At 45.3% G+C, this 20,131-nt stretch overlaps 1 protein-coding gene across 1 annotated transcript in view; it reads right to left on the reverse strand.

Moving 5' to 3' along the window:
* Window positions 1-18,401, reverse strand: part of LOC119445119 (period circadian protein-like) — a 34,809-nt gene extending 16,408 nt beyond the window's left edge. Inside the window, 8 exon segments of the mRNA XM_049664130.1 lie at window positions 559-665; window positions 1,559-1,637; window positions 2,299-2,477; window positions 4,130-4,175; window positions 4,339-4,450; window positions 5,552-5,638; window positions 6,682-6,776; window positions 18,211-18,401. Of these exon segments, the coding sequence (XP_049520087.1) occupies window positions 559-665; window positions 1,559-1,637; window positions 2,299-2,477; window positions 4,130-4,175; window positions 4,339-4,450; window positions 5,552-5,638; window positions 6,682-6,776; window positions 18,211-18,319 (814 nt within the window). The 5' untranslated portion in view covers window positions 18,320-18,401.
* Between the last annotated feature and the right edge of the window lie 1,730 nt (window positions 18,402-20,131).

The raw sequence follows: 20,131 nt of genomic DNA on the forward strand, positions 1-20,131 counted from the left end.
GAGAAACCACTTCAATATTCAGCGTGCTCCTTTATGAATATAGCACCATTTCCTTTGCACTTCCTTCCACGCCCAGACCACCAGCGATTTGCCTTGTTTCTATGGTAACAACATGAGGGGACCAGGCATCGTACATTGTACGATGTTTAACTCCGCGTATAAAGCTGTCACTGTACGATATATTTACTGTCACTAAATTGCGTACGCGACCTTGTACACATACAGAAATACACAAGAATGTGGACGGGAGATTGACTGCCGCGGTAACAGTTTTTTTTCTTAATTGGTAAAGTCCCACATGCCTATAATCATGAATATTCGGGTTAGGCTCCCAGCTGTCGGGGAATTGTCTACTTTCCCTTCCAATTCCCTTACTATTTCTACATATTAATTAAACGTAGCAAATTTACCCTACGCTTTCTCTGGCTTCAACGTCTGTTTTCTTCATGCATGGTTGTCACTGTAACGTCATTCGATTTCCACCACCGTTACGAGAACGCAGGTCACTAGGTGCGTAATTTGATTACCAAAATCGGCGTAAGCCGACTGCGCACTCACCCAGGTCGTAAATGTCCCTCAGCAGCTCCATGTCTTCCGGACAGTAAAAATCGAACACCGAATGGCCCAGCATGTCTTGTGGCAAATATCCAAGGTAGACTGCAGCACTGCACACACCACGAAAGGCGACACAATGAATTGATATCGTGAGAATGTTTTTGCTAATTCATATTTTCGGTGACAACTGCGACAACCAAAGAAGTCTGCCCAATCTGCGCCAACAAAGACGTACTATACACCCGCCCGATCTGCGTCCGCGCTGCAAAACGTAGTTCCGGAGAGGCGCTGGTATTTAAAGAATCTCGCCTCCGTCCGGGACGTCACAGTAAATCAGCGAACATCCGTATTTGCTAGGCTCATTTAGTGCAAGTTATCCTTAAATTGGACAGTGGCGTGTTTATCGTGGCATTTCTAGGTTGCCACTGACTATTGAACGCGTTTAAATATATTGAAGAGCTTTTGTTATCAACATTGAAATGTTCGTTTCTTTTTTTATTTTATTTTTTTGCTTAGGATCCTCAGATGCATTTGTAGAATATCATACAATTCGCGAAAACGTATCAGAATGTATTGCGTTACCGCTGTCTTGATGGTTTCCCTGTAACTTAGTCGGCAAAAAGAAAAAAATAATATTCTTTTTACTAATACAACTTTGCTAAAATAGCAGGTATTACACAGAGTGCACCATCTGGTGAAACTGCATGTCTTGCCTCCCATATCAACAAATAAGATATTGCAGGATTACCATTATTGATTCTAATGAGATTGCGGCTCCAATCCCCAGAAAAGGAGCTGGTACGTACAAACCGCATTACTAGTCATGTTTTGAGGCAACAACAACAACAACTTAAAGAGCGCAGTCACCAGCCAGCTCCTAAAGCCCTCCTTTCTTTCCAGTTTTTCCGTGACTATGATTGCTCTTATGTTCGTGAATTTAATGACAATAAATGTCATGGCTTTCCCCACAACCCTCGCTCTGCAACTGCCCTAGCAGTCTCACCTGAGATCAACGTGGCTGTAATGGCAGGATGCAGTATGGCGTGTGGAAAAGCAGGTCATAGCGGGAGTTTCCGCGGGCACTGTAAAAGCAAGAGCGTGTGTTTCTTTATTAATTTTTTTTATTTCCCGTTATTGCTTCGTCGTTCGCACTTAGCACCAAGATAGCGTTTAGCCGTATACATCGTAAAGCAACTGCATTAGGCTTCGGCATTTCTGCTTCGTTCGCGTGACGAAAATTAATACATGCAAGTCATGCTAGCGATGGAGCGTGTTTTGTTACAGTTGAACGTCCTTCAACCTCACATAGACCAAGCAATCCACATAAACCTATCTCAAAAGGCAAAAAAAAAAGAAAAGAAAAAGACGCATGAATTTCCTCTATACCTTCGCGCTACTTCTGATGGTGCTCGGGATAAAGCGCAAATGAAAGACAAAGGACACAGATACACTCGACGAAGACAAGTGTTCCCCAATCAATGAGAACCAATTAGCCAAATCCGCCACGCGCTTTCAGTTACTCTCGGGTGAGAAACGATGTCTTCCCTTCATAAAATTTCCTTCACATTGCGGGTTTCTGGAGAACTCACTTGTCATAAATGTATCTATTACACGCAGAGTATAAGCGTACACTCCGTCGATATGCGAGAAGCAGTCATTCCAACAAAATGAGTCGGTATATCAGTACACATCTGATCTCAGGGTGCACCCGCATTCATCGCTTGGAGCTCGCTGCCAACTCACCCCTGTAGGCCGTCTTTATGGCGACTGTGGTGACGACGAGGCACATGGCGGTGGAGGCGTTCTCGACGCTGACGTCGTCCCCGTTGGCGGCGTCCTTGATGTAGACGGACATCTGGAAGGGCCTGTACTGCACCTTCTTGTCCGAGATGCCGTAGCCGAATTTCAGGCTCTGGTATTGCCTGCTCGTTTCGACGTCATCGCAAGTTGTTGCCAAGGAAGTGGCGAGAAGAGAGAAGCAGAGGAAGTAAACACCGTTCTGGCAACGATGTAGAGAGTAAGGCGCCACGGCGCGACGCTCCGCGAGGGAGCGCTAGTGCACGCTTCTCCGACACGGTGCTCAGACCGCGGCACATGCAGCAAGAAGAACGACGCGTCTGTGTGCGTGGTGTTGTGTTTCAGCAGACGGCTTTTCTTTTTTTTTTTTGTCTTTTTGTTCATTTCATACCTCTGCGTGAAGCTCTGTCCTGATACAAAAACTTTTGGCAGTCCGTAGACTGTATGATAAGCTTCGCTGTTGTGACTTCTTTGAGACTTGTCACTCTGTCAGTAAAGTATACAACCTGTCACTCCAGAAAACTCTGACAAGTCTATTTTCTTCGGACTATCGCGGCCTATTGTGACTTTCAAACCAGGTTGTTTTCAGTAGGTCTGTATACTATAATGAGCAATAAGTGTAAGGCCGTAAATTCGCAGCTCATCTACAAACATTCTGCGAAAGCTTTGAAGGAAAATAACACTATACTTCTTGATATACACCGTCCGAGTATGTTCTCGGATAGTGGTAACGATCAGGTCATAAAGATGGCTATCGCTGGCGCGTCACGAATAAGGAAATTTAAATGCAAGAACGTAGCACGACGCTTGAGTGCCGGGGTGAGACCTTATCCTTAACCTTATCTGAAGAGGTGAATGCCAAAAAAATTAAGATTAAGTGGAGAAGCAGCCAAAGAGACGGGATTTTGATGTTCCTATAGCTATATATGTATGTATCGTGTACTTTAAAACAAACGCCGATATTATCGTGTGGAACAATGTATAGGAACAAGGTTGTGCTCTAAATAGTCATCGCAACCATTAGAATGGAGGTAAGAGATGCAGGAATGAAGATAAGGAATGTAAGCTGACCTTTCCCGGCGAAGCACGCCGCATTACGCCCCCCTTAAGCAAGGATTGGGAACATTAAAAGAAAAAACTGCTGGAAGAGGAACTGAATTTAAACGAATAATTAATGGTGCATAGCAGTCTTCTGTCGTCATCAGACCATAATATCATGCTGTTTTGTTCACACCAGCACAAAGTTTAATGTTACTTTCTTAGATAATCACAATCTGGAAGCTAATGTACATAGTGCATATGTTTATAGCGCGTAAAAAAAAGCACATCGATTTGGCATCGCAGGGAATATGGAACCAACATTCAGGTCAACGCCTCATTACATGAGCAGGTATCTTCGGCAGGCATATGATTGGAAGTAGGATGCTAACCTACGAATATTGAATGAAAAGTACATGGCTTTCTCTGCTGTTAACTTTTCACGCAAGTTATTTAAACATCGCTCGGGTTGTCACGTTTCTAATATACACTCCTAAACGGCGGGATGTCTCCGCTGTAAATCAGCTATCGGTCACCGTGACAAGCTTCTTCTATTGCTAATGTTGAAGGTAAACAGTGAAGCTCACTGACAAAATAAACCCTTTGATCACTATTTCTCTGTTTTTACTTTTCGTACTCGTTCATGTATTGAAGCGACATGGCAAGGTTCCGAGGGTAACCACGAAGCACATCGCTGGCGAGGAAAGGTCAAGCATATCCACGTGCGACGCATCATTACCTGAATCTGCATAGGAAGGTGCTCTGGCTTCGGTTGTGGCAAATACCTCGAGAAGGGAAAAGGAGGAAGAAAGAGAGAGAAAAGGAACTGTAAGTGCATCGCTCGTAGATGGAGACCAGGTTCTGGCGTGGGAATCGGCCGACTGGCACGGCAGGGTAAGGAATAGCGTGTGGAGAAGCGACAGCGCCGGCTTTGCGAATTGCCCATACCTTTGGCATCCTCATTGAACCAAGAGTTGAGGCCATGACTTAGGTGATTGGCGAAGGTGATGCGGTCGCGGGGGTACAGAAAGTTCATTATGCATTGACCGAGGAGCATATCCTGTGTAAGCAGCGGAGGAAGAAAAAAGAAAGAAAGCCGAGAGCGAAGGTCAGTTTATAATGTTGCTCTCAAAAATGTGAAATGCGAGAATGAACGCACAGAAAAGTCACTCAGGCGATTTCAGCAAGGCTCTCTGCACTGCAGGGAGATCATTTAGCATACGAACATAAAAACAATACCGACAGACGGAGGCCTCAGGAGACCATCTGAGATAATCTCAAAGTGGACGGCGTACGGTCTCTACGGCATTTAATGGACAGCGGAGGGATGCAAGCTGCAACCATGGTGACCCATTATTTGGAATCGCTAAGGCCGGAGCGGGCCAGGGAGTGTTCGCCTACCTGATCGGCTGTACGCAACAGCGGACAGTCGAACTTTTACACCCCCGGCACGCGGAGGCCTCGGGGAGCCCCAATTCCACAAACCATCCCGGGCTCCAGCTTTGGTGCTTCCGTCTTCCCCTTGGTGTCCTGGAGCTACCGTACCGTCAAAGTGTACTAAAACAATGACACGTTGTTTATGCTTATATAGTACTTTCGCAAGTTCTCACTTCCCTTCATCGCAAACACTGTGTATGCTTTGCCGCAACACATAAGTGTATGTGACAGAAGCCAGTATAGAACGCATATGGGACTCTTGTCGGAACTGTGTTAACAAAGTTGAAGTGCACACAACGCTGCGAGTATGGTCCTGCTACGACCGTGCTATTGTCAACAGTGGGCTAACATGGGAAGCCTCAGCCCAAAACCAACGTTTCAATAAGGGGCATGTCTCCGCCGCTGAAGAAGACGAGCCCATCTATATATATGTTATTTCTAGGCTAAGGTTTCCGTATTTTTGTTGTTGTTTTTTCTGCTAGTGACGACGGCTTCAAGCTTCCGTCTTCCTTTGAGCCCTTTGTCTCGTTCTATCCTCGCTATGTACATTGCGTCCATGGCACTACCTTAAGTCCCAGCGTGAGACCACAGTACCGGTTGCACGATCCATTATGCTTCATAAGGAAGAGGAAGTTCTACTGGAAGATCGATTACACATTTTAGGTGCGCGCGAAGTAGATGACGTTAGACAGGATGCAGAATGAACGGCGCACTCGTGATTTACCTTTGAATAGCCAAGGTGAGAGGTGATGGAGCCAGATACGTAGATGATTGTTCCGTCTTGTAGAGACACCGCAATAGCAAATCCTTCCTGCAAGCGATGCACCCGTAAGTAAGCGTCTACGTGACTGTAAGGCAGCCTTAACAAAGCACTGTACGGAAAAAAGCTACGGAAAGAACTGTTTTTAATAAAGAGGCCTGCTTAGAAACTACGCCAGGCCAAGAAGAAACAGGACCTTAACTATACATTGCAAGATGGCGAAGTTACGAATCGGCCAGCGTGAAATTGAAGCTACCTGGCTTTGTTAAGCAAACTTCGCATGTTGATATTACCTGATTTTTTTATGCAGTGAAGTTTGGCCACCAAGTACATTGTTGTGTTAATGTCTTTGCAAACAAAGGCCTACTTTCATCAACTACGGCATTTGCTACGAGCACCACACGCTGTTGCAGTGAGTATCATCAACTCTCTTTGACAGCCAGCCATTGCTTTAATGCCAAAATGGATACATGAGTTTGGTTGTATATTGCCACACATTTGCAAGCCAGCTTCACAGTGTGATTTTGTAGTCAATTTCTTAAAACACAAACTTTTGTTTGGTGAGTCAACCAGCGAGTGAATTATTCATTTTATCCCTTCAGACCATTATATTTGCTCTTATCATGTTTCTTCAGAGCTGGTAGTTATGCAAGTGTGTCAGACGTAAACGCAAGAACTACATAAGGGATGAACGTCTCTCAGACATTTTTCTGGTTGCTCGTATGAAAAACAGTAGTGCAGATCCCTGACGAATGTCACGAGAAAAAAATAATATTGGGATCTAAAAAGATCCCTCCCTCACAACTAATCTGTCGTCACAAGATTTATTCACATAAGTTCAAGAGTTCGAGGGAACACCGCTGGTCAGGTAGGAGCGTCATTTGTAGAACCGGTCCCTAATCAATCTCCAAAAGCAACAGTTTAAAAGTTTGCCTCTTTGAATTTGTACAGATTCCTTGTTCAGAATGGCCCAAAATGCTGGTCACATTGCTGTCGTGCGAAAAATAAGTAAAACAGTAGCTACAAAGAGATAGTGAGGCCGAAAAAAAAGTAGAACAGTATAGACACAGTATCATAACGAGATGATAACTTACCCCATTTTTGACGCAACTTTCGTTCTTCAGGTGTTTGAATGCGCTGGATCGAATGTGAGGCTTTTTGCTGGCGTTGGAGGTGTCGTCAGCATGATCTGAACGAGAGACGCACACAAAGACAAAATAAAAATTTACTTGAGTACAAATACTGTCGCTACTTTCCTTCTCATCACGAGGTGAAACTGCCTCGTAGTTTAGCATGCGAACTTGCCATTTTACCACAACAACGCTTCTCTGCTGTGATCCCAGGCAACAAGATGAAGCCCGCTTGTAAGAATGGATATTTGTTTTACAACATACATTGACTTATGACTCCGCTCTAAGAGGAGCCAGTCGGTATACGATACAAAACTTTAGAAACCTTGCACATCTAGGTCAAAATGATACGCTTCAAGCAAAATTTGTGCATTTGTGTCAGTTCGACAAAAATATACTCTGCTGTTCATGCAAAACAAGACAAACAACTCATAGACATTGTGGGCCCGAGCCAATAAATGTGCGAAGAACTTCAATTCCACATCAAGAAATGTCGTAGAATGATAACGAGAACAAGACTTAAATGAGTAAAATTGCTTTCTACACTTGCTAACTCACTTTTGCTACTATCGTTAGTAAGTTCTCTTGTCCGGATAATGCTGCTCAGAACCTTGAGGCACTGCATGAAGCTAACTTGCATGTTAAGAGCAACTTGCAACTTCTATGACAATCAGCTGTGAGTCTCTGTGGAGATGCCCAACCAAGCCGTACTTGCCTCCTAACGCTACTGCACAGATTGCATAAACTTCGAATTTGTATAAGACTCGCAAGCATTAAGGCATGGCGAAGCATAAATTCTCTTTCTATCTCTTGGTCAAGACACAGAGCAAGTCCTGGCTTTTGAGATCCGTGGCAGCCCTCTTGAAACAAAAAAGATTCTGGCGCGTTCTACCCGCAGCGAATATGTTACCCAGTGAGCGAGACCCCAGAAGAAAACTACGTCAAGACTAACTCTCCGCCGAGAACGTAGACGCCCTGACGTGACGTCACGTGCACTCTCTCTCTCTCTCTCTCTCTCTCTCTAATTCCGTGCGTCTTTCTCACGGCTTCGTGAGCCAACTTTCTCGGTGAGACGCACGGACGCTGAAATCGACACTTAAAGCACCGCTGATTTTCTTTGTTACTTTCTTGCTGGGCACTTTTTTCTTCCGTTTTTTCTTGTTTACTTTTTTTTTTTTTTTGTAACAGGGCAAGCGTGCTACCACATCAGTCACGTGTCGAGAGATCGTGACGTCACCCGAAGGAGTAGTGCAGGCACCCTTGTTTCGTTTAGCTTTGCATTTTTTTTTTTTTGCGCAGTCGATGAGGCGGTAGATTGCGTCGACGACCACAGCGGCCGGGTTAGATTTCCAAGAACTCGTGACGTCACTCTCAAACGGCAACCGAGCGATTGCGAGTGCCAAGTGGTTACAAGGAGAGCCCAATGTTTCTAAGGTTTCCCCTATAGTTTCGTCATCGTGAAACCGAGCCGCTGCTCGTGCATAAGTAGATACGATCGGAAACTAAGACAAGTAGATGACGTTGACGCAATGCGTCAAATGCTGATGACAAGACCGTATGGCAAAATAAAGCAGATCATGAGACAAGTGCAGCCCTTGGAACTACTTGGGATGGCAAGTTCAATAATAATTTGCGAACTATTTACCAGCGGATTGAGTTTCGCTTTCTTACCACTGTGGCGTGTTTGCAGTTGGGCTGGTCACTAAGCTCTCGCTCATGTTTACTTTACATGTAACTGATCAAGGACAACGCCCTATTAGTTTTTTTTTTTTTTTTTTTCTTAGATGAAAGCTTCCTTCGCAAACAGGTATGTTTTACAGGCGAAGCACGCTTTACAGGCTCACTTTGTCGAGCATGAGGAAGCGCCGAGTTTGGTTACCACGAATGGTATTGTGATATGCCTGTGTTGAATTGAATGCTACATATAAGCTTACTATTGATTAATTCAGAGCTAAGAGAAAAGTAGTGCAACGGATGTTTCTCGGCGCCATGGCTTCTTTCAGCTAAGTTTGTTTTCCTCTTTGAAGTGGGCTTTTTTTTTGCAAACACTTAATTTTAAAGGCAGAACGAACTTAAACGTTCTGTTTATGGAACAGTCGGAATCGACAAATATGTACCCCGAGAGTGACATAAGAGATGGATCGGCATTTCAACATGTCATAGGTTTCTGTCAGTCTGAGCCCTGACGATGAGGATGCACAGTTTCACGGCAGCATCATTTAGATTGTTGGTAGAAGCTCTAAGTTAAAATGACTGGTATTCCATACTGCACGCTTTTCGGGTGCTTATCTGTTAATGCGTTGCTTTTCTGTTTAGTTAAAGATGTGTTTTGCCACACTTTGATAGCGATTTGCTCCTGCCACACTGTCAAGGCCACAGCCGAGATGGATGAACCCTGCGAACTACTACTAATTTTCACACTTACCATAGTAATATTTAAAATATTTAAGCACTTTCGCATCCAAAGGACAACAGACATCATGTCCTCTTAAACAATGATAATAGGCTTCATAACTATTATTTGTTTATCTTTTGTTATTTTTTTCAGCTTCATGGGTGATATCGATCGGAATAAAATTTATGGGAGACATCAATGGCTTAACAGGTAGGCTTTGTGTTTGGCCGGGTTGGTAATCCACAAATAGCGAAAGTTTGCAACCCGCGAAGGTAATTTTGTGTCCCGTTTTTGGTGTCTGCTTCTTATATGTGAGCTCAAATCTTTCTTAATTTATGGGTAACTGTGGCTGCAGGTGCATTGTTGTGCAGTTCTACCATGCTGTTACATGCCAGTCGATTGATAGCTTGATGGCATGATTTATTTATTTATTTATTTATTTATTTATTTATTTATTTATTTATTTATTTATTTATTTATTTATTTATTTATTTATTTATTTATTTATTTATTTATTTATTTATTTATTTATTTATTTATCGGCGACCCGACGCAACAAGGACCCGTAAAAAGAGCAGAAAGTTTATAAGATTGAGCGCCGCGTCGCGATGCCACTTTACATTGTGAATCCGCACCAAACCACTCGCCTACCTGTTTACACAGAACTGATTGATTGATTGATTGATTGATTGATTGATTGATTGATTGATTGATTGATTGATTGATTGATTGATTGATTGGGCAATCGATCGATTGATTGATTGATTGATTGATTTGATGCGAGTGCGTCTTACCGCGCAGGCACTGCACGTAGCAGATGAGCGGGTTGAGCTCCCTTAGCTGGTCGGCGTACACGTCCGGCATCAGCGACTTCATGTTCCGCTCGCTGGGGGCGGCGGCGGAGGGTGACGCGGCCCCACCGAGGAGGACGGCTTCGCCCGCTGGCGCCCGGTCCTCCCGGGCCGGCTCCTCCGTGGACGTCGCGATAATCGCGCAGGCCGCTTACAGCGTTGGGGGCTCACGCCGGACGAAGGCTCAACACTGCGAGCGACGACGACGCCGATGATCGTGGTCAGATGTGCCGACACCACCGAAACACGGTGCACGCAGTAATCCACGCTGTTCATACGCTCGAGTCAAGCTCTAGCGGCGTCGATACGACATATTAAAAGTCAGTTGGAGTCGTCTTTTCGAGTTGTAAGCACTGGTTGTCGAGGTGCATTGTAAGCGCTAGCGGGTCCAATCGAGCCGGTGACGACGGGTCGGGTTTAGTTAACCACAAGCAACAGGTAAATGGATTCGGCTCGATCAGAAAGGTATAGGAGAAAAGCCAGATTCTCTATTCGGCTTGTGTCTTCCGAGTTTGCCGCAGCGCACTGCGATCTGCGAGGCAAATTACCCTCGCTCGCACCCTGAGCATTGACGGGGGTTGTCACGGAAATCGGAATTATGAAAATGATAAAAAAAAAGTCAAGTTGTGATGAGTTTGCCGAACTCTACAGTGAACTCGATTCGCATCTGTTCGTAATAGCCCCTCTAATTGTTTGTGGAACGTGTGGGAACCTTGTATCAGAGTAAGATGCAAAAAAAAACAAGTAAATAAATAGATAACGGCGGCATCGAGCCATAGGTGTAATTCGGGGTGGTCTCCGCCATCCGCCTTTGTGGAACACGTGGTTTAATGAAACCTGCCATGCAATCGGTCGCTGAAATAACACTACGCTTAAGTATTCCGAAGACGGGCACTGACATTGCCGATGGCACAATACACGTTTGCGCCAAAAAAACTTACGCAAGCCAGCGGGATGCCTCCGAAGCATCGGTAAAAATAGGTGTAGAAAAAGGTTACGTCTTTTTTTTTTTTTTGATGAGCCTCTGAGCCAGTAACAGATCATCGCAATATCGAGTTTAAGTTGCAAATATTAGAAGTCATTGCCTAGCTGTCGACGGCTTACAGTATCCGGCAGTATATAGACCTTGCTCGTTGGAACGCCCTTACTCGTTGGAACACCCATAGGCTACAGGGTCAAAATATTTCAGTGAGGAGTCTTAATGACATACCTCGAATCCTCTCCGTTTGATGAAGCAAGGAATACCAAGGCAGCACGCGCTTCAAGAGTCGATTACCTTTAAATGAAAATGAAGAAAGACTGCATATATACGGACTTCAATAGATGACGATGTGGCGAATTCCGCAGGCGGTCTGCTTCGCGCACACAGAGTAGTGGCATCTTTCGTGCCACCAGGAGCGTATTTTCGGAGCCCTAATTAAAATGCTCTCTCGTGAGGGCTCTCTACTGCTTCGACGACACCTCTGAGGCCACGTGAAGCCTGACCAAGCGCACTTTTCTAACACTAATGTGTGACGAAATCTACAATGGGACAATAAGTCGTTTGTTCGAAAAGTAGAGAGAGAGCGCGTGAAAATGATGAACGACAGGCAGCTAGACTGATCAGGACTGCGCCCGGTTGGCTACCCTGCACTGAGGGAAGGCGAGATGAAGAGAAGGAGAGAAAGTAAAGAGCTGAGCGCTGTCACAGATGGTTGATAAACCCTTATTATCTAACTGCAGCGCCACTGCATTTCTCCGCAAAGTTCGAGAACTAATATCTCGAAACTGGTGTCATCCTGAGAATTCGTTCATGGCTAGAATTTATAAATTTGCAATATAGGCCATAAGGTAATTAGTTAAAAGCCTAACTAGTTAATTTTTTTTATTAGTAGATTACGCATTTCAATTTTTTTGTGCAAGTAATGTCCACCTCTTCGAGTAGACCAGCTCATGAACTAGAATTGTGCTATCTGCCACAGGCAACCTTGAAAAAAAATTTGAAAGTGTTCGCTGAAACATCCTGTATATTGAACAAGTGCGTAATAATGGCCTACTTTATCATCTACATGTACCACTTATCGGTATGGCTATAATTACGTATGTGATATAAGATGCGCCATGTTCCTGCATATACATGTATATATATTGAAAACGACGACTAGACCAAAAAAAAAAAAGCTGACGTATTTTCCATTTCTCCGCAGCCACCCCCTTATAACAGAAATGCAACAGCTACCACACAACTCATAGTGCCGGCGTGACATCACCGAGTGCGCACATCACGTGACATGGACTTCAAAGTGACGTCAAACTGCCGCAGATGCACGTGTGCTCCAGATTGAGATGTCAGGGCCAGCGGCACAGTCGCGGATCCTATGGCTTCGTCCGCGCATAGGCCTCCTTCGACACGAGCGGCTGTTACGAAACCAGCGCCAGCCTGTCGCGCTGAGGACGCCTTGGTCAGTCAGACTTCTCTGACGTTCGTCGTGACGTCAAGCGCAGCGCCCGGGCCTTTTTGTTCGGCTCGTCGTCGCCGGATACAATAAAACACGTCATTAGAAAAACGCACTCTGGCGATTCGCGTTATTTGTTCATTTCTGCGAGTCGGTCTTTGTCTCGGGCTCGCTTTTGTGTCGAACCTGGAGTACCTTCTTTTGAACGAACAATATGGCGCGTACTAGCGACGTAAGCTCGAATGTGATAGCTTATGTCATAATTGGACTGCATACTCGATTGCACAATATTCGCCCATCTTGATCTAAGTAATATAATGACAGGCGATAGGTACCTTGCACGCTCAACGGGCAATCTGTTGTGGGCTTTATAGACAAACCTATATAGCACGTGTCGCGACTTGTACTGCTCGCTTCAACGAGAAGAAAAGCAAGTGCAATGAGCATGCGCTGTACAGTCGCAAGCAGCTTAGGACCTTACGTCAGCCCTGGAAAAGTAATGCATGTGCTTGCGTTTTTCGATTGTCGCTGGCCACATGTACCTTACCCTACATCAGGTCACAATTCATCAAGTCACATTATATCGGGTCAGAATTTAGGAATGTATACAACAGCTACGTTGCAACGACTGACCAGTCTGTGCACGGAGCAGCATTAGATCGTGGAGAGAATGCAACTGACGTCACCATTGCCCGTACGGGACAATACTCGCGACGTCGGTGAGAAGGCGCGCTATTCCTTTTCTTTCTTTCTTTCTTTCTTTCTTTCTTTCTTTCTTTCTTTCTTTCTTTCTTTCTTTCTTTCTTTCTTTCTTTCTTTCTTTCTTTCTTTCTTTCTTTCTTTCTTTCTTTCTTTCTTTGGTCTATCGTAACACTCACTGCCGCATGCGTCAGTATACTGTTGCGCACTTAACCTAAAATTCCAGCAGCACCTGCACGGAAACCGGACGATTGTCCAGTTTTTGTAGCGCGTTAGCAAGTTTTTGTCTTTCTGATGCATATCGTGGACAATAGCACAGCAGGTGGTCGATATGTTTCTTCGGTGCCGCAGACCTCGCATGCTGCACTGTCGATCACTCCAATTAATGTAGAGTATGTCTTTTTGAAGGCAACTTCTAACCAAAGGCAACAGAGAAGCGAATGGATGGAGGTCGGAGTTGCAGTGAGGGGTTTAATCGATGTATGTCTTAAATTTGGCGAGATCTATTTGGTCAGTGAGAGACTGCGCGCCAAGTGTCGAAGCTGCCTAGCGGCGTCTGTCCTCGAAAGCGGAATTGGGACGCTGTGCTCTTCTTGATGTGATGTGCGAGCAGCGTTATCTGCGGAATCATTGCCATTGATTCCACAATGACCAGGTACTTAATGGAAGACAACCTCGTGGCCTTTTTGTCGGACGTGACGGTGAAGTTTCACGATTTCGTATGTCAGCTGTCCATGACATCCGCGTCGGAGAACTGACTGCGTGCACTGTAATGCCGGTTTTGAGTCGGAAAACACAGACCATTTTCTAGGTCTTTCAGAATCAAGGAATTCCAGTGCACGACGCAGAGCCGTTAGTTCGGCCGCCGTAGAGGTCGTGACCTGCAACCTAAGAGGTACCGGACGTGCCGAATCACTCAGCCACACATGTTCCTCTGAAATTCCAAACATTCTGGTCTTGTACCGAAACATTCCAAGTACAATTTATGCTTAATCCTACGTTGCTGTGATGAAGAGGATTATCTCAAGCGATGAGAACTGTTTATCGTAAGACCTGAGTATCCACAATATTCACAGAATCCGAACAAACTTGAAGGAATATATCCGGGATGAATTTACATGATGACCGGACTGGCTGAACTGAACTTGTGGCCGTACCCTTTGTAACGGCTGAGCAGTATTCAAACATACTCAGGCCGCAGAGCCATACTGCCATCTAGTGAGCTTCATGTGAAGCCATGCGGTCGAAAGGCTCTGAGATTCGCATGGTCGCCGAACAGCGCGAATCACTGAGGCCGGGAGCCTGCGTCTCTCAACGGGCTTTATAGCGAGCAGATGGCGCTTCAGTTCGTTTCATGCTCTCTTGCCCTCTCATGCGCTCTTACTGCATTTGTTTAACATTTAGTCCTTTGCACATCTTGACATCCCACATTTTTTTTTTTTTCACTGTTAGATCTTCGTGAAATGACCGCTTTGTGTTTATCTGGTAGCTTTCCCTTCAAAAAAAGATTACCAAAAATTAGTTGAATACACGTAGGTTCCCGTTCGATTGCGACTGCGTTAGAAAATGACCAGGGAAAAAAGAATAATAATAATAATAATCAGGAGCGAAATATCGCCTAAGCACAAAATGTTGAGATCAGGCTATGGCCAGAAGGTTCCCCAGCTAAAAATAAGTCTTTATTTTTCATCAGATGTGAGCAACAATTGCGAATGTGTTGCTAATTAACTTATCACAAATACGTCAATTCCCCTTGCAGCATATAGGAATCAACTTGTTCTCTAATGAAAGTTTTTATAAAGTAGTTTTCGATAACCTGAAAAGGAAACTTTTATAACGTGTTCTCAGTGTAGATTGAGAATAACAACAATAACGTAGTGAGCGGGAAAAAGCGGAAGTCGCGAAGATGTAAGTACTCCGTTGCATCCATTGACTTCACACTGAGCCTCAGGATTGAACAACTTTCATGTTTCGTTCTCTGCCTCCATGAGCATTGGTTTCTTTTTTTCTTTCAGATGAAAGAAATTATATTCATGAATGGTTGGACAAAACTGTGGATCCCACAATGGCGTCATCCATCGCCATGTGTAATTGCACAGTGAAAAGCATCGCGCAGTTCTGGCGACTCGGCAAGGAATCTGAGAACTGTGCTGACTGCCACAGCACAGTCTAGTGGTCCGCTAAGCAAGTGCTAGCCTGTCTATGGACTAAGCAGGTTCAGAGGCGCTATAAACGGTACATTGCACTAGAATTATGTTGCCGCGAACCTCCCCATGGACGTGTCGAAAGCCTTACACTCTTGGACACACTCTTACACTCCTTGCGAAAAAGAAAGGAGAAATACGGGAACATGCTGGTTCATTGCTAAAATAACATCTGAAAGAAATACCGTTCTTCAGTGTGGCTGTAAGGGTAGCAAGTACTAATTTGTAATTCGGGTCTTTACATTATGATGATCCTATCGTGTGCAACTGCCTAATGGGTGCCGCGCAGCGACAAACCACAGATTTGGTAGCCACGTTATATCCAAGCGAACAGGAAGCATGTTGCTGCCAACTCTCATTTCTGTCAGTCTAAGATGAAAAGCTTCACGTTGACAGTTCGTGATCTGTTATACAACTTGCAGCTCATTTTCGGCGATCGCTGGAGAGAACTTCGACAGCTTTATTTCGCGGCAAACACGGGAACAAAAACGACGAGGTTCAGCATGCTGAGAAAGCGGCATGCGACGAGATAGTTTCTGAGACCTAACAAGAACCTAACTAGTTCAAGAATAGTTTACAACGCAGACGAAACGTACCCAAGTGTAATACATGCAGCTTACCTGGGGAATTCATTGAAATACAGAACGAAAATGGGTCAAGTGCGACTAGATATAATGACAAGGCTGCAGCACAGGACAAACTACGAGAACTCCTGATTATAATGGAAATTTAATCTTCTAGATAAAACAATCGTCCAACTGAAACTGGAGCTGTCTTCATAGTACTCGAAAAAAAAAAGAGTAGACGATAGGTTATCCGCGTGAAACTACGACTGAAAAGACTTGCATAGCACTGACGTATAGAGCTCAAAATGTGCAACCGGAACAATTTCGAAACTACTCCAATGCATGGTTTCGTTTCTAGGTTCACCTGTATTTGTATCAGCGGTCTAACTTATACTCCTTAACCTACACATAGGACGGCTCCATGCTTAGAAACAGTCCACAGAAAGATTACCCGTCGCACTTTCATGTATTTATGCGTTAGAGACGTTCGTTATAGTTCGCGTTTCATTTCGCGTTGCATAATCTTTCTAATCAGTAGTGCATATGAATTCCAGTGTATATTGACGAAATTGTGCTAACAAGGCGCTGGTACTGCGCGCATTGGTAAAGCCATAGAGCTAGTACACTAACGAGTGAAGCATCTCTTCCCGCCGTGGCCCGGTATTGTGGCGCCATCTGGCATGCACTCGGCAAATTATGGCTCCTGCCTCCGAAATTTTCGGGCTCACATTTGCGTCGTTTGTCGCCTTTCTTTTGTTTCTTTTCCTGCGTTTTTGTGTCCTCAGACTTAAGGCAGGAAATATTTTAATAAGATTACACGAACCAGTGTAAGGACTAAATAAAGCTAACTAGATCATTTTTGCGTGATCACACATCAAGGAGGCACATATGACACACAAGATGCTTCAGACAAAAAGCTTTATGAACCAGTGCAAGCATGTTGCATTAATTGCTATCACAACGCAAAATCGCGAGTTCAAGCAATGTACACGTGATCATAATGTGATGTAGGTCGCAAATTATTAGCATCACAGGTTATGCTGACTAAGGTGAAAGTACCAGCCATTTGTCCTCACCGTATGGTACGTGAAGTGGCAGCGCTGCGATGTGAACTGTCCAAGCTAGTTTATTGAACTGACTTCAGTAAACATTTTACAATGATTGATGTGGTTGCTGCGTTTATATCTTTACAAATGTAGCAGCTTCCTCTAGCGCACCATCACAATGCTTACGTAAGAAGAAGCCTCTCGAGAAGAACCGCGGTGCTTGTATTGCATATGAAAGTTGTTCAACAGTCTGCTAAGAAGGCATGGCACCTCAGTGAAAGATCCTTCTGATGCAATAACGTACATTGCTATCCGAGTGACCGATGATCACAAGCGTTCTTTCACGCAATCGCGAAACTCTGTCGACAGAGTGTCGCTTTCAGTTCGCAAACATTCCAGCGCAATCGTCAGCTGACCTCCGGAATGACGATTTCCGAAAGCTTAATGCATCGGGCTCTGTTTATGCATCGACGAAGAGATGTAACCTTAAATCGGCACACAGGATATTTCAGATTTACTGTACGCTGCGACATGCCGGTGCTTAAACTGAAACGACCCACTGCCACAAATTCAAACAAACAAATAAAAGTGAAATCTCCGGCTTCATAGCGCAGCGCACCTTTTTTTTGTGTCATTGTCCAAATCCTTCCATTGAACCATACCTGGCAGGTTGAGGGACAGCAACCACACTACATTCAATATTCACATTTAGCAAGCGACTCTTGCTCAAGCGACTAATTCTTTAGAACTTCTCTGCTTTGAAGGAGAGAGAAGTAGCAAGCGAGGATGACTTAAGAAGAGGTATACAAAGGCAATGTCAAGAAATAGTCGAACGTCAATAACCTAGGGAAGCAGTGGATGTTTCATCAGGTCGAAGGGGGAATAATTGATCTAAAACGACGACCCCGTACATATAAATCTGACACGGCGTGGTCAATATGAAGAAGAGCGCGGAAATAAAAAAGGAAAATGCAACAGTTACAACGTGAGCAGGCATTGTGTACGAAACGTTAGTGGGCAGGTTTTTCTGGGTAATGTTTCAACGGCTATCAGCGATGTAGCAATACGACCAAAGTTCAGTCTTGCTAGGGGGTGCATGCTTGCCGAAAACGATATGGATTGGTCTTATCCGAAGCTTACATGAAACTTGTGTATAACTTGCCGTGAATGTACTGAACTAAGCTATCGCGTACGCTAGCAGGTAGAGAGTGATCGAGTGCAACTCAAGAAGAGTGTGGTCAAAAGAGAAGAGTAATTATTTTTTAAAACATGCGTAATGAATTCGTGAAGTGCTTACCTGGGGCCGGACGCAGACGGGAAGATACAGGCTCTCGTGCCGGATTCGACACACAAAAATCCAAGAATAGGCCCAAGCTCATCCCTGCTTTGGCGTCGTCGGGGTACATCCCGTGGTGGGGGCCCGTCGCAGGCGGCCAAACTTTTTCCACGCGCACACTGGCCAAGCTCCCGCTCCTCTCTGAGCGCTGCTCACCTTCGGCCGGCCCGGCGCCGGGCTTACCTGCATCGCGCCGCCCGCTGCGCCATCGTCACAAGGCACACGGATCGATGCCGGTCACGTTTCGGACGTTCTTTTTTTTTTCTCTCCTACCCCGTGCCCCCCCCCCCATCCTCTTTCCCTTTCCTCGCGACTCCCCCTCGCTCGCTCAACATGGAGAGTGTCCTGCATGTCACTAGTTCCGCGCATTGTCGCGAAGGCTGTAGGGCTCGTGACAGCCAATCACTAATAAGGCTAAATGCAGGGCGAGTTGGTACCTTAGGGGCAACTAAGCTGAAAGCTAGCGAAAGAAACGAGTACACAAGAAACGAAGGACTACACAGGACGATTGCTAGAACACCAGCTGAAACTTTATTGTTGGCATAGAACCCGCAAGGACGTGTGTAACTAGTGGTGGTTGTATAGTATTGCGTTTAGCTGGTGCGTACGCTTGGTGATGCCGTGCGGGTTTATTTCCAGACATAAAGTTCACTTGTTAGTCAAGCAATCGCCCTGTGTACTCGAGGCCTTCATCTTAGTAGGCCGATCAGTGACGATAGCCTACTGCGTGTCTCAGAGCAGGGAGCATATCAGGGCTCGTCCATTGTGCGCTTATTAATCGTTCCGAGAAACTTCCGGTCAGTCAGCGTGGCGCGGTAGAGCGATCAGAGGCGATCAGGGAAGAAGCTCTTCTGTTTCTCTTTTCTGGCTGGCTGACACGGCCCGTACCTTTCGTTCTACTGCATGCAACTGATTAGGTGGAGCACAGGCGGCCTGAGAGTGTTAGTTCAGGAGGAGGAGGAGAAGGAAGAGGAGGTGGAAGGAGGATAGCTGGAGCACGCGGACGAGTGGTTTCACATTTAGAAGCGACCGTCCGTGTCACGAGTTCGCCGCAGCTTCGGCCCGACGACAGCACGACACTCTCTTCTTTTTTTTTTTCTTCTCTTCTTCGAGTTTTCCCTATTTCTCCCCCTTTTTTTCCCCTCTTTACTTCTCCGTCGAGGTGGGGATGAAACGACCCACACACGAACGCTGGGATGACTGCGGGGGCAAAGCAGAAAGTTCGCAGGTCTTGCCAACTATTGCTGCGGATGCTGCTGTTGCTGCGGAAGACACTGACCGTTACCGGGTGGATGCAGCAATGTAACGCTGTCATGTAGCGCTATGTAGCGCTGTAATTACTAAGTGAGGGTTGGGGGACAGTGGAAAGGGATGAAGAAGGAGAGAAGCAAAGAGCAGCAGATTTCTTTTTTCCTTCACTCTCGAGTTTACGCATCCTAGATGCGCTGACCTCAGGATGACGCGAGATGAAGGCATCTCATAATTTGATGTGCTGCCATGTGAGTAACTGGTGAGGGCAAAATGGGAAAGAGGAAGGTCAAGCAACAGAAATTTTGTGCTTGCATTTTGTATGCGAAAGGGCAATAGGGTCATTCGCCTGACTGCAGCACCCCCCTGTTTTTTCTCTCTCATGCGCTCATATCAAAACGTGCCGGGAGACCTGACTGAGAACTATGTGGCGGGTGGAACAAAGAAATGTGCGAACATCCATCTCCGCAGCAATAGTTATTTGAACGCAAATGGAGTGTTCTCTATCACATTGCTGTACAGCCTACGACGCTACATCACAAGCTAAGAAAAAAAAATTATCCTGCCCCGCTCAGGAGGCCATTCTTGATTTGCTGCGTTCCAGCCACGCTAACCCTTAAAACAACTAGTATAT

The sequence above is a fragment of the Dermacentor silvarum genome, chromosome 3 (assembly GCF_013339745.2).
Source record: "Dermacentor silvarum isolate Dsil-2018 chromosome 3, BIME_Dsil_1.4, whole genome shotgun sequence".
NCBI lineage: Eukaryota > Metazoa > Arthropoda > Arachnida > Ixodida > Ixodidae > Dermacentor > Dermacentor silvarum.